Source organism: Pelophylax lessonae (assembly GCF_965119305.1).
Source record: "Pelophylax lessonae genome assembly, chromosome: 4".
Lineage (NCBI taxonomy): Eukaryota > Metazoa > Chordata > Amphibia > Anura > Ranidae > Pelophylax > Pelophylax lessonae.
This window is the reverse complement of record NC_138771.1, coordinates 69199423-69214566: the sequence shown is the minus strand read 5'-3', so window position 1 is coordinate 69214566 and position 15144 is coordinate 69199423. Positions and strand designations below refer to the sequence as shown.

At 41.5% G+C, this 15144-nt stretch overlaps 1 protein-coding gene across 1 annotated transcript in view; it reads right to left on the bottom strand.

Moving 5' to 3' along the window:
* STARD5 (StAR related lipid transfer domain containing 5) overlaps nt 1-15144 on the bottom strand; it is a 35510-nt gene that overhangs the window by 15570 nt on the left and 4796 nt on the right. The window contains exons 2-3 of the mRNA XM_082256816.1: nt 7101-7150; nt 1418-1550 (exon numbers count right to left, since the gene is read on the bottom strand). Of these exons, the coding sequence (XP_082112942.1) occupies nt 1418-1550; nt 7101-7150 (183 nt within the window). The remainder of the gene's footprint in view (nt 1-1417; nt 1551-7100; nt 7151-15144) is intronic.

The following is a 15144-nucleotide window of genomic DNA, read 5'->3' as shown; positions in this document are numbered from 1 at the left end:
AGCTGTCAGATCCTTGCTCTTCTCTATGGGAGATCGGATGGAAATGTCCATTATCATCTGATATGATCCTCCAGGCGGATGGAAAATAGGGTTTCCATCCGTCCGGATTTCACGGCGGAATCGGATCGGATAGTAATGGGTGTCAGCAGACATGTCACCGCTGACATCCGCTGCACCTAAAAAAACTGACAGACGGACCGGATCGGAAAGCCCGTGTGACGGGGGCCTTAGGGTGTCTCCAGTGTCGATGGAGGAGCAACAGAGACACCTTTGGACACCAGGAATGTCAGTCTGAGGGGAGAGTAGTGTTAGATGTACTAGCAGATTTAGATGGACTTGACAAACAAATAAAATGGAACTCCAGCTAACGCTTTTTATGCTGTTACAGCAACAGTTGTTTCCCTTTTTGGATAAAGGTTTTACATACAATAGATGAATTAAAGGTGACCGTTGTTATCGGATCACCTCTCTATAGGAGTATCGTTAGCAGCATGGGAATATCTGCTCCAAAGGACTGCCCTTACCACATACACTGTATTGTCAAAAGTATTGGGACGCCTGCCTTTACACACACATGAACTTTAATGGCACCCCAGTCTTAGTTCGTAGGGTTCAATATTGAGTTGGCCCACCCTTTGCAGCTATAACAGCTTCAACTCTACTGGGAAGGCTGTCCACAAGGTTTAGGAGTGTGTCTATGGGAATGTTTGACCATTCTTCTAGAAGTGCATTTGTGAGGTCACTGATGTTGGAGAGAAGGTCTGGCTTGCAGTCTCTGCTCTAATTCATCCCAAAGGTGTTCTGTTGGGTGGAGGCCAGTCAAGTTCCTCTACCCCAAACTCGCTCCTCCATGTCTTTATGGACCTTGCTTTGTGCAATGGTCCAAATCATTTGGTGGAGGGGGGATTATGGATGTGGGGTTGTTTTTCAGGGGTTGGGATTGGCCTCTTAGTTCCAGTGAAGGAAACTCTTAAGGCGTCAGCATACCAAGACATTTTGGACAATTTCATGCTCCCAACTTTGTGGGTAGAGTTTGGGGATGACCCCTTCCTGTTCCAACATGACTGAGCACCAGGACACAACATGAACAATATTTTTAAAATGAACCATTGAACTATAAAGCTGATCCTTGGAAGCACCCGTCAGTGGTGAATGATTTGTCTCAACCCTTTAACTGCCACTCTTGCTTTACAGCTTGGACTGGTAAAGAAAGTGGGGAAAAAAAATGTACTGGCTGAATCTTTAGATGAAAATAAAGGAAAAATACCTAGCAAAAAGAAAATGAATGTAGCTAATGCATCTAATAATCGGTGAGCTGCAGTATAATAAATTATTTTGGGTTTAATATAACTGTAATCATAAGATGCGGTGCATTATGACCCCCCACCCCCAACCTTACTAAAAATGGTACACTTACCTCAGTTACTGTTTCTAAAAGTTGAAAATCATCCACATTGCTGTCCCATTTGACTCTCAATCCACCCGGCTCTGGTTTTAAACATTGCCAAACATCTGCTGGCTTTCCAGCCACAATGCCTTCACCTTTATATCTGCACACAGAGACACATTGCTGCTTGATAAACATTTCCAGTGTAATGACATTATTTTATTCTTATTACAGATATCGTATTAAAGTCAGAATGGCTTTCATTGCACTCATTTTAGTAATTGCATGGGAACGCCCTTTCACAATATCTACAGAACAGAAGCAAGTGAGAATCTGAAAAATGTGCTGAATTCCCTGTAATATAACTATAGTTCACCAGAGGAGATATTTACTTTAAAAAACTGTAGCTTTGCTTTCAGAAATAAGTCAGTCCTATGATCTATATTGGGTGAGCTTTGTATAGAAAATGGGGTTGATTTACTAAAAGAGTAGAAATGTAAAGTAAAGCTGAGTCACTTCAATCATTCCTCATGTTTTATTTCACATATTAGTGAATACTTTTTAGTACAACCTGCTGTGTAATGTGTTTGTTACCCCAGACAGTGATGGAGAACCTTGGCACCCCAGATGTTTTGGAACTACATTTCCCATGATGCTCAACTACACTGCAGAGTGCATGAGCATCATGGGAAATTGAGTTCCAAAACATCTGGGGTGCCAAGGTTCACCATCACTGCCCCAGCATTTCCAATTCCTGATATGTGCCTGCTGTATCATGTGACTGTATGAGAAAGCATCCTGTTCTCTTTTCTTGGTTCATTTGTGTGAAATCCCTGGCGTTCCTGCCAGTCCCTCTGCTTTCCTGTTAAAAACACTAAAAGTAAAAATCGTGGTAACTTTCCTGCACATGTTTGGGTATTTATAGTGCGTATTTATAGTGTTTGTGTATTTATAGTGGGTATTTATAGTGTTTGTGTATTTATAGTGGGTATTTATAGTGTTTGTGTATTTATAGTGTTTGTGTATTTATAGTGTTTGTGTATTTATAGTGCGTATTTATAGTGTTTGTGTATTTATAAGGGTTATTTATAGTGTTAGGGTATTTATAAGGGGTATTTATAGTGTTTGTGTATTTATACTGGGTATTTATAGTGTTTGTGTATTTATAAGGGGTATTTATAGTGTTTGGGTATTTATAAGGGGTATTTATAGTGTTTGTGTATTTATACTGGGTATTTATAGTGTTTGGGTATTTATAGTGTTTGTGTATTTATACTGGGTATTTATAGTGTTTGGGTATTTATAGTGTTTGTGTATTTATACTGGGTATTTATAGTGTTTGGGTATTTATAGTGGGTGGGTATTTATATGAGGTAAAAAATTCTGCGCTAAGGATAATGAAAGGGCTGCTGCCTCCCTCTAAATATAACCAAGGTTATATAGGATGTGTGTAAAGTGTAAGGGTCAGTAGCGCTGCCTGGGGGGAGGGGATTAGAGTGTACAATGTATATGCAAAATTATTTAACCAATGATCACATATGAGGAAATAAAGTGTCCCAGTGTTTTAAGTACATCAATAGATACAAGTAAAAAAGTAGTAAAATAAAAGATCTTGCAATTAAAGTTGTACATAAATATACATATAGAATACTATTACCAATAAAACGTGAGAAATTAATAGTGTGACATCTAAAGTGTCCCAGTGCTGTGAATTAATAATTACATCCAAATAATTATGAAAGAGCGGATAATGAGTCAGGAAGGTGATAATAAGTGATCACGAAAAATAGTGTTGGGATATGACCCAAAATAAATAAATAAATAAATATAAACAATGACCTTACAATAGATAGGTGTAATATCAATAAATCAGTGCTAATATAAATATCAGTGCAAGCATAAAAATAGATAGCCCATGCAGATATCCAAAAAGCCAGATAGTGAATAATGTTGGGATATATTGCAAAATAAATAAATAAATGTAAACAATGGCCTTTCAATAAATAAGTGTAATATCAACAAATCAGTGCTAACATTTAGTAATCCATGCAGATATCAAAAAGGCCAGATGGTGGATAAATGGTGTTGCTCCCAAGTAATGAGAGGCTGGGTGAGGTGGGGGTGCTCATGGTCCCTCCAATCGTAAGGGTATTATCGTGGGTATTTATAGTGTTTGGGTATTTATAGTGGGTATTTATAATGTGTGGGTATTTATAATGTTTGGGTATTTATAGTGTTTGGGTATTTATAGTGGGTATTTATAGTGTTTGGGTATTTATAGTGGGTATTTATAGTGGGTATTTATAGTGGGTATTTATAATGTTTGGGTATTTATAGTGTTTGGGTATTTATAGTGTTTGGGTATTTATAGTGTTTGGGTATTTATAGTGGGTATTTATAGTGGGTATTTATAGTGTAAGCTCTAGGAGCAGAGCAATTTATAAATTTATATCAGTGTGGCATGAAGGCCTTTCACACTTATGTGACGCGATTTTACCGCGATTTTGTGACGCGATTTTGGCTGTGGCTATATACCTCAAAACGCATTAAAATCATGCCAAAGTAGTGCAGGAACTACTTTGAAGTCGGTGCAACTTCAAAACGCACAGATATGAATGGGGCTCATTGAAAATAATGGAAAACGACTTGTCATGCGATTTTGCAGTCCAAAATCGCGGGACAAGTCGCACTAGTGTGAAAGGGGCCGAAAATGTTCTTGCAAACACTGGCAAATGGCTGCTTCTGGTTGAAAATGCTCTGTGGACATAAAATATTACCGGTCATATTAGGAAGTAGGCCGCAGCCTCTATTTACACACCAGACACCATCTTTTAGGGACCACACTTTACAGAGGAGCCTTGACAAGGCAGCGCCCCTTCACAAATATTTGCAAATGTTTAGCAACTAAAATTTTTTTAAAGCAATTTTTTAAAACGTCATAATTAGTTTTTATTTGCAGACAAGCTCCTAAGTGTGTTGGGAAAAACATTTTTTTTTTTTTTGTTTGCTATGCAAAGCCCATCCATGTACATCTCACCTTAATAGGTAGCAACACATTGGGGCAGTCGCCATTTTGTTTGGCTTGCAGAAATAGGCTAAGGGACACAAGGGACACCTTTATCTGCCATTGTACTGTGCTGGCCATCTTGTGTGTATCTTCACCTTTAGAAGGAATATGCTGCCTGCAGACATACTCACCCTTAGTTTATTCATTGCTCTGGATGCTCCAACATGGAGACTCTCAAAGGTTAGGGTTAGGACTGAATTAAACCAAAGGGCCTGGACAAGGCACTGCGACTTCAAAAAGTTTTGCAAATGTTGTGCAAGTAAAATTGGAATTAAAAATGATACATTTTGGGAGAGGAAAGGAGAGAAAAGGGGAGAGGAGGGAAAAGAGAAGGGAAGCGAAGGAGAAAGGAAAAATTGGAAGGGAAGGTCAAAGGGAAAAAGAAAAGGAAAGGGAATGGGAGAGGAGAAAATGGAAGGGAATGGGAGAGGAGAAAATGGAAGGGAATGGGAGAAGAGAAAAGGGAAGGGAATGGGAGAAGAGAAAAGGGAAGGGAATGGGTGAGGAGAAAAGGGAAGGGAATGGTAGAGGAGAAAGGGGAAGGGAAGGGGAAAGGAGAGGAGAGGAGAGGAATGAGAGAAAGGGAAGAAGAGAAGGGAAGAGAGAAAAGGGGAGAGGAGGGAAGGGAAGGTGAGAGGCGAAAAGGGCAGCAAAGGGAAAAAGGAAAAAAGAAAAGGTAAGGGAAAGTTAGAGGAGAAAAGGGAAACAAAGGGGAAAGGGAAAAAGAAATGGGATGGGAAGGTGAGAGGAGAAAAGGGAAGGGAAGGTAAAAGGCGAGGAGAGGAGAGGAGAGGAGAGGAGAGGAGAGGAGAGGAGAGGAGAGGAGAGGAAAGAGAAGAAGAGAAGGGAAGGGAAGAGAGAAAAGGGGAGAGGAGAGAAGGGAAAGTGAGAGGAGAAAAGGGAAGTGATGGGGAAAAGGAAAAAAGAAAAGGAAAGGGAATGTGAGAGGAGAAAAGGGAAGGGAAGGTAAAAGGTGAGGAGAGGAGAGGAAAGAGAAGAAGAGAAGGGAAGGGAAGAGAGAAAAGAGGAGAAAAGGGAAGGGAATGGGAGAGGAGAAAAAGGAAGAGAATGGGAGGGGAGAAAGGGAAGGGAAAGGGGAAAGGGAAAAAAAAGGAAAGGGAATGTGAGAGGAGAGAAGGGAAGGGAATGGGAGAGGAGAAAAGGGAAGAGAATGGGAGAGGAGAAAAGGGAAGGGAATGGGAGAGGAGAAAAGGGAAGGGAAGGTGAAAGGAGAGGAGAGAAGAGGAGAGGAATGAGAGATAAGGAAGAAGAGAAGGGAAGAGATAAAAGGGGAGAGGAGGGAAGGGAAGGTGAGAGGCGAAAAGGGCAGCAAAGGGAAAAAGGGAAAAAGAAAAGGTAAGGGAAAGTGAGAGGAGAAAAGGGAAGCGAAGGGGAAAGGGAAAAAGAAATGGGATGGGAAGGTGAGAGGAGAAAAGGGAAGGGAATGGGAAAGTAGAAAAGGGAAGGGAAGGTAAAAGGCAAGGAGAGGAGAGGAAAGAGAGAAAGAGAAGAAGAGAAGGGAAGGGAAGAGAGAAAAGGGGAGAGGAGAGAAGGGAAGGTAAGAGGAGAATAGGGAAGTGAAGGGGAAAAGGAAAAAAGAAAAAGGGAAGGGAATGAAATGTGAGAAAAGAAAAGGGAAGGGAAGGTGAAAGGAGAGGAGAGGAAAGAGAGAAAGGGAAGAAGTGAAGGGAAAAACAGAAGGGCAGAGAGAAAAAAGGGAGGGGAGGAAGGGAAGGTGAGAGGACAAAAGAGAAGCGAAGGGGGAAAGGGAAAAAGGGAAGGTAAGGGGAGAGGAGAAAAGGAAAGGGAAGAGAAAGCAGTAAATAATGACCAATTAAAATTAGGTAATGTGAATCAAATCTCTTTTTAAAAACGTGCCATTGTGGTGCATGCTGTGGTCTCAAATGTTTGGAGTATTTCTTCAAAATAACTTTTATCTTGATATTTCTAAGCCTTTAAGCTTCTCAGGGATCCTCCACTTTATAAACACCTGGCAGAAGTTCTCTCTTATCCAATCTAATTTAAAAGTACTGTCACTGGTCCCCATTTATAAGAATTTGTTTCCTTCTTGTCTCAGTGACTTTATTAGAAGAGAGGCAAAATCTCCCGAAGGCTCGGTTTACACTGCCGCAACCTGAAAGTCACATGACTGATAGTGAGACTTGCAAGAGACTTTCAGGGGACTTGAGTAATACTTTGAGGCACACGTTGGACAGAAGTCACCTTGAAGTAGTACAGGAACCTTTTCTAAAGTCAGAGCGACTTCAGTAGTGCTAATTAAGACAGATGTCATTGACTAACATGGGATTTCACATGTCACACAACCTGAGGTCTCACAAGTTGGATCCCAAGTCCCGGCAGTGTGAACCGAGCCTAATGGCTGCTGAATCAACAATAAAAATATGACAGGTTCTATCCTTCCTTACTCTTTACAAAGCTATAATAAAAGGGTTGGAGTTGTGCTTTAAAGAGAACCATCCACCACTGCTGAGAGCGAAGCTGTACATAATGTATGACAATGAGTTCAGTGCAGCCCAAACTGCTGGGAAAGCAGTATTTTAATACAGGTTACTGATTAACTCCGCAATCTTCATAAAAATGCATTAATAATTAAATACTTTAAAACATTTTGGCTTTATTACTTACAAGTTACCCGTGAACTCTGAGGAAGGTCTCCAGTACACAGCGACGACACCCTGCACAGTACATAAAATGCAGGAAATTAATTCTCAGCACATTTATCTCATTTACAACTAATATTTCAGTTTACTGAAGTGATTATAATATATTCATCTTGGTAACCATTAAAGTGATTTGTAAAGTTTAGATTTTTATTTTTTTTTAATAAAAATAACAAATGTTATACTTACCTGCTCTATACAAGGATTTTGCACAGAGCAGCCCCCATCCTCCTCTTGTGGGGTGTCACAGTGGCGCTCCTGGCTCCTCCTCTTCATCGGGTGCCCCCAAGGAACGCTGCTTTCCCTTGGGGAACCCGTGTGGGCACGATCCCGAGTCCTGCTGCTGGATCTACTGACACAGACACTGTGACTCTGCAACCACCCACCGGCTCTCGTGTCACTGGATTTGATTGACAGGAGTGGGAGCCAATGGCTCCTGCTGCTATCAATCTGTCCAATGAGATGAGAGCCAGTGGCTGGAGCCGCTGGGCTCGTGCACGGCGCTGGAACAAATGGGCTCAGGTAAGAAAAAAAGGGGGGGGGGGCGCTGCAGCGAAGAAGGTTTTTCACCTTAATGCATAGAATGCATTAACTACTTGCCGACCGCCCCCACTTTCCGCCCCCACTCATCCGCGGGGAAGCTGGCGCATGTGTCAGGCGGCTCCAATTGCCGCCTGACACCGGCGATCTCTCCCCGCTGAGGGAGAAGGGCGGTCGGCTGATGTAAACACAGCCGTCCGTCCTTCTCCCTGCAATGATCACAGAGACCATGCGATCCGTCTATATAGGATTGCATGTCTCTGTGATCATCTCACAAGCCCAACCCCCCCACAGTTAGAATCACTCTCCTAGGGTCACATTTAACCCCTTGATCACCAACAGTAATAATCCCTTCCCTGCCAATGGCATTATTACAGTAACAGTGCATATTTATAGCATTGATTACTGTAGTAATGTCACTGGTCCCCCCAAAAGTGTCAAAAATGTCAGTTAGGGGTCCGATCTGTCCGTGGCGATGTCACAGTCCCACTAAAAATCGCAGATCGCCGCCATTACTAGAAAAAAAAAAACAATAAGAATTACATAAATCCTTCCCGTAGTTAGTAGACGCAATAACTTTTGCGCAAACCAATCAAAATACACTTATTGCAAAAAATATTGTTTTTTTTTTTTTCAAAATTGTCGCTTTTTTTGTTTATAGCGCAAAAACTAAACATCGCACAGGTGATTAAATACCACCAAAAGAAAGCTCTGTTTGTTGGAACAAAATGAACGTCAATTTTATTTGGGTACAGCGTCGCATGACCGCTAAATTGTCCATTAAAATAACGCAGTGCCGAATTGCAAAATAGGGCCTGGTCATTAAGGGGGAAAATCTTCCGGTCCAGAACTGGTTAAGGTGAAAAACTTTGAAACTTTACAATTCCTTAATCTTAAATCCTGAAGATGTGCAAGAATAGATTAGTGAGGTGTAAGTCATAGGACCTCTTATTGGTAAACTACCGGGTTTTAGAACTTTCACACAAAAATAAATCGAATGTTCTGTACATTGGAAATTGTGTGATCAGCTCATGTTCCTGGCAAGGAAGGTGTACTGAGATGCAGAAGAGCTCTGAATAAGGGTTGATTTACTAAAACTGGAGCATGCAAAATCTGGTGCAGCTCTGCCAGGGCTGCTGATAGAAATCACGGGGCCCTGTACAGCCTACCTGGCAGGACCCCCCTCATATATATCCAAACAACATTTTCACTAAAAATATACTAAAATCGTTCTTAGAGGACACAAAGATAACAAAGAAGCTTTTTTCGTTTTGAAAAAAACATTTTATAGATACAAAAAATGTTTAAATGTTTTAAAATTATTTTATTTTACATTTTTTAATTATTTTTTTTACAATTTGTTATTTTTTTTTTTTTACGGGACAGGGAAGCCAGCAGCTTCTGTGTGGGGGGGGGGGGGGGGGGCTGTGTCTGTGTCTCTCCCTGCAGCAGCTGTAAGCCGGCAGGAGAGAAATTAGGTTTCAGCTGCTGCAGAGAGCCCCACAGGGCATCCTGTAACTGCCCCTCTGTCCGACTGCACTGATTCCCTCTGCTGACACCCCCTGTGTGCCCGGGCCCCCTATAGGAGGACTGGTGGTCCCCCCCTATCAGCGGCCCTGAGCTCTGCATTGAAACCAATCAGCTTCCAGGATTTATTGTCAAAGCCTAATTGAACAAGCATAAGTTAGAAGCTGATTGGCTACCATGCATTGCTGCACCAGATTTTGCACTCTCCAGTTTTAGTAAATCAACCTCAATGTTTATTTGTGGTTTAATTTCAGTTTGTGAGTTAGTGGTTACACATACACATTTATTTAAATGTAATTAAATTTTGGATAAAGTAAGGAGGGTTATAACACCTGTCAGGTTTTTTTTGTGTCCCATTGGGGAAATTTCCCTTCACTTCCTGCCCCATAGCATAAAACAGGAAGTGAGAGGAAATCCCTCCCAAGTGAGGGAATCCCTGATTGTCAACAGAACTAGAAGATTTCCCCTCTATTAGGCCCCGTTCACACCTGAGCGATTTTCAGCTTGTAAAACTCTAAAATGCCCAACGAACAAAAATCTATTAATTTCAATGGCCCCTGTTCACATCTGAGCATTCTATCCCTGAAGAAAAATGCCTGAAGCTCAAAAATCACTCACCTGCTGCCCCCACGTCCCTCCCCTTGTTGTGTCACTGCCACATCGCCAGCCGTCCCTTTAAAGTGAATGGGACTGTCGGTGAGTCAACAGCGTGTCAGAGGAGGAGGAGCTGCTGCGGGACAGAGATGACAGTTGCTCTTTAAAAATTATAATTTAAATCGAGTTCATTTAAATCAACCCTTTTCACTAGTGATTTAAATTGACTTAATTTAAATAAAATCCACGCTGCAAAAAAGTACACAAGCTTCTTTTTGGCAGATTACAAGCATTTTTGGCCCCATAGACTTCAATAGAAACACCCAGGACTTTTTTTTCTCAGAAAAAAGGTGCAGGAACTCAACCACGACCCCCCCCCCCCCCCCAAAGCTAGTCAAAATTTCACTAACAGTGGGAGGGTCTTAAAGGGGCATCAAATACCAGGAGTGTATTATGCACAGAGTGCAGAGTTCGGTGGGGTTACACACAGAATGCAGAGTTCAGGAGTGTGCTACGTATACAATGCAGAGTTCAGGAGTGTGCTACGTATACAGTGCAGAGTTCAGTGGTGTGCTACGTATACAGTGCAAATTTCAGGGGTGTGCTACGTATACAGTGCAGAGTTCAGGAGTGTGTTACGTTTACAGTGCAGAGTTCAGGGGTGTGCTGCGTATACAGTGCAGAGTTCAGGAGTGTGCTATGTATACAGTGCAGAGTTCAGGGGTGTGCTGCGTATACAATGCAGAGTTCAGGAGTGTGCTACGTATACAGTGCAGAGTTCAGGGGTGAGCTGCATATACAGTGCAGAGTTCATGAGTGTGCTACATATACAGTGCAAAGTTCAGAAGTGTGCTATGCATACAGTGCAGAGTTCAGGAGTGAGCTGCATATACAGTGCAGAGTTCATGAGTGTGCTACATATACAGTGCAAAGTTCAGAAGTGTGCTATGCATACAGTGCAGAGTTCAGGAGTGTGCTACATATACAGTGCAGAGTTCAGGGGTGTGCTACGTATACAGTGCAGAGTTCAGGAGTGTCCTACGTATACAGTGCAGAGTTCAGGAGTGTGTTACGTATACAGTGCAGAGTTCAGGGGTGTGCTGCGTATACAGTGCAGAGTTCAGGGGTGTGCTGCGTATACAGTGCAGAGTTCAGGAGTGTGTTACGTATACAGTGTAGAGTTCAGGGGTGTGCTACGTATACAATGCAGAGTTCAGGAGTGTGCTACGTATACAGTGCAGAGTTCATGAGTGTGTTACGTATACAGTGCAGAGTTCAGGGGTGTGCTGCGTATACAGTGCAGAGTTCAGGAGTGTGTAACGTATACAGTGCAGAGTTCAGGAGTGTGCTACGTATACAGTGCAGAGTTCAGGAGTGTGCTACGTATACAGTGCAGAGTTCAGGGGTGTGCTATGTATACAGTGCAGAGTTCAGGGGTGTGCTGAGTATACAGTGCAGAGTTCAGGAGTGTGCTACATATACAGTGCAGAGTTCAGGAGTGTGTTACGTATACAGTGCAGAGTTCAGGGGTGTGTTACGTATACAGTGCAGAGTTCAGGGGTGTGCTGCGTATACAGTGCAGAGTTCAGGAGTGTGTAACGTATACAGTGCAGAGTTCAGGAGGGTGCTACGTATACAGTGCAGAGTTCAGGAGTGTGTTACGTATACAGTGCAGAGTTCAGGGGTGTGCTGAGTATACAGTGCAGAGTTCAGGAGTGTGTTACGTATACAGTGCAGAGTTCAGGGGTGTGCTGAGTATACAGTGCAGAGTTCAGGAGTGTGCTACATATACAGTGCAGAGTTCAGGGGTGTGTTACGTATACAGTGCAGAGTTCAGGGGTGTGCTGAGTATACAGCGCAGAGTTCAGGAGTGTGCTACATATACAGTGCAGAGTTCAGGGGTGTGTTACGTATACAGTGCAGAGTTCAGGGGTGTGCTGAGTATACAGCGCAGAGTTCAGGAGTGTGCTACATATACAGCGCAGAGTTCAGGAGTGTGCTACATATACAGTGCAGAGTTCAGGGGTGTGTTACGTATACAGTGCAAAAACATCTGAAGCTGTAAAACGCTTGTAATACACTTCTAAAAAGCTTTGCAAAAAAACTTGTAAAAGCTGCAAAAAAGCTTAAAAAACGCCCATAAATCGCCAGTAAATTGATACTCCGTTGTGAATGGAGCCTTACTGTTCTGGTAACAACCCTAAATGTGGGGCTTTCTTTCACTTACAGTGATAACAGTCACCAGAACAATTAGGGTGAATCTCCCTAAAGGGGACACAGAGAGCAATAAAAACCGGACAGGTGTTCTAATCCCTCTACACTCCATCCAATACTAAAACAAAAGTTTTGCCTTTAGTTATACTTTAATTGGTCCCACTTATTGCCCCCTAATATGAAACATTCTAGTGAATGGGGCTGTTCCACAACTGAGACACAAATGTAAGGCTAGTGGTTTCTGCTTGTTATTCCCTTACAAACAGTTGGTTCAGCTATCAAAGAGTATGTACAGTGTCAGTGCCTTGAAAAAGTATTCATACCCCTTGACATTTTTCACTATTTGTCATGTTACAACCAAAAACGTAAATGCATTTTATTGGGATTTTATGTGATAGACCAACACAAATTGGCACATACTTTGTAGAACCACCTTTCTCTGCAATTACCGCTGCCAGTCTTTTTTGGGGATGTCTCTACCAGTTTTGCACATCTAGAGAGTGACATTTTTGCCCATTCTTCTTTGTAAAAAACCCGGAAGTGATGTCATGACATCACTTCCATGTACTTGGCGCTGATTTTCCCCTTTAGGGAAAAAAAAAATAAAAATTTTTTACATGTCAAAAATTGAACAACAAAAGTTGTATAGTGTGTATCTAGCTTAATGCTGGCCATACACTTTACAAAAAATCGTTCAAACTCATTTTGGAAAAAGGAACACTCTGCTAGCGCATTATGTTAATATAGGATTGTTTGCTATGATGCTTGTTGGTACATTACTGTCATATAATATTAGATGTAAACCCTATGTGACATGTGGGTTTAAAAAAAAAAAATTTTATTCGCCATCTTGGTTGAAAACATTTACCATAATATAAATATAACCATTTAACATTATTTTTTATGGCCCTACTTTCTTAAATCAATTGGCCATTTAAAAATTTTAATTGAATGTGATAATATAGTTTTTACATGGTAATATCTGGCCTCAATAATGTAATATTTACATTCATGGGTACATAATTATGTTATAACCCCAGTGCCCATGTTAGTTAAATGTGCTGAATTATGGATAAATTGGCAGATAATCCAGCTCAGCATGTCTAATTTACTTTCCTTTTAATTATTTGTTTTATATATTTAATACAGTTGTCGGCTGCAGTTTATTGTGATATGCTATGGGCAAATTTGTAGCTTTCCCTTCTCCAATATGGCCGAATTTGTTGATCCCGGATGTCAGAATGGGTGGATCTTTTTCGTGTATGTATATAAGCGGTGTCGTCAGCACGCCGCCCGTACCTTGATAATGTCATTTCTGACGAAACGTAAGTCGGTCGTGGCGTGCTGACGTCACCGGAGACAGTCGAAGGGCGGAAGAGCCGACCCCAGAAACAGAAATTGTGATGCTGAGCACCCTGCTCCTGCGCTCAGAACTAGGTCCTCAGGCTGCCTTTATCCCGGAACTCACACTTGGCATCCACTATGGCTAGGCTTTGCTGCCCTCTACGACCGGGGTGGTCAACAAAACACTGCAAATAAAAACAAAGAAAGGGCGACCCAGCCTAGCGCATTATCCTCAGCGGGCTTTTAATAACATAAGTTTAAAATCAGCTACTCACAAACATGCAAAATGATCCAGCAGATCTTAAACTTATGTTATTAAAAGCCCGCTGAGGATAATGCGCTAGGCTGCTGCGCCCTTTCTTTGATTTTATTTGCAGGAAGAGCCGACCAGCTGGCGGCTCGTGTGTGACAGTATATGCGCACTCCCTTTCTATGTTTGTAAGTGCTTTTCCTTTATTGCTTTTAATAAAATATATCAGTTTTACGCTATGGGACCATCTATCTTTATTCACATGTATGCGGTCTGATGGTGGATGTTCCAAATCTATGATCCTGGTCCAAGCCCTGGAGGTGTAGTGGAACTTCCGTTCCTGGAGTGCCTTGTTATCTGGAGATCCTGGGTGATAACCCCACCCCCCCCCCCCCCCCTGTTTTCGGCTTGCATTCAAATATTTTCTGGTAAGCAGTTTGCACCACTGGTGGCGGTCACTGCACACCTAGTGAAGTTTGGTGATTACCCGAATCTGCATTCACTATTCTTTTGGGATTCTCCTGAATAAGGCTACATTCACACCTGAGCGTAGCGTTTTTGCGCGTTTTTTATTGCGATTTTACCGCGATTTACAGGCGTTTTTTGTGTAGGCGTTTTTAGATTGAATAGAGACCAATAGAAAACGCCTGTAATCTGCCCAAAAAGAAGCTCATGTACTTTTTTGAGCGTTGAGCGTTTTGCTCACAGCGTCAAAACGCTCAGATGTGAACAGGGGCCATTGAAATGAATAGGATTTGTCTTGTTGGGTGTTTTGAGAGCTGATCCTAGAGCAGAAAAACTCCCCAAAAACGCCCCAAAACGCCTAGATGTGAACGGAGCCTAAGAGACTTTATGAACTTTATTTTCATTTGATCTTGCAATTTTTAATTTTGCATTTTTTCCATTCAATATTGGGCGATTTTATTTCATATATTTTGCTATATCATATGTTTGATTTGATTTGATTATTCTTTTTGAGCTAAAATTATTAATCTGTCTAAATATTCACTATTCATTGCTATCACTCATGATTGGGTGATATTTCTTCACACAAATAGCGCAGCTTGTTTATTTGTATTACTTTTTGGGTGTTGTCACACTTGAAGCTGCAGCTTCTTTTTCTTTCACTTAGTGCGGTTACCCCTTCTATTAGTTTGTCACATACACCTAGTGCAAACAGTTCGGCCGAGAAACACATTATCCTTTCTATTTATCGTTCATTCTGCAGAATTTTCCAAATTGTTCCTTCGATTTTTTAGCTCTGAAAAGTTAAAACCGATTTTCCATTTGTGCCCATTAACTGGCCGAAAAACGAACGAACAGACCAAATGACAGATTTTCGAATTATTTTTCGGCTAGTGCATTATGCTGGCCATGCATGTATAGATTTTTGGACGAAAATGTCCGTAGAACATTTGTACGAAAATTGTTTGAACATTCGATGAATGGACAAATGCCGTTCAAAAATTCTCTTTTGCTTTTAACATTCAATTTCAAATTGAATGTCATTTTTGAGCAATAACCACATACACTGCCTGAA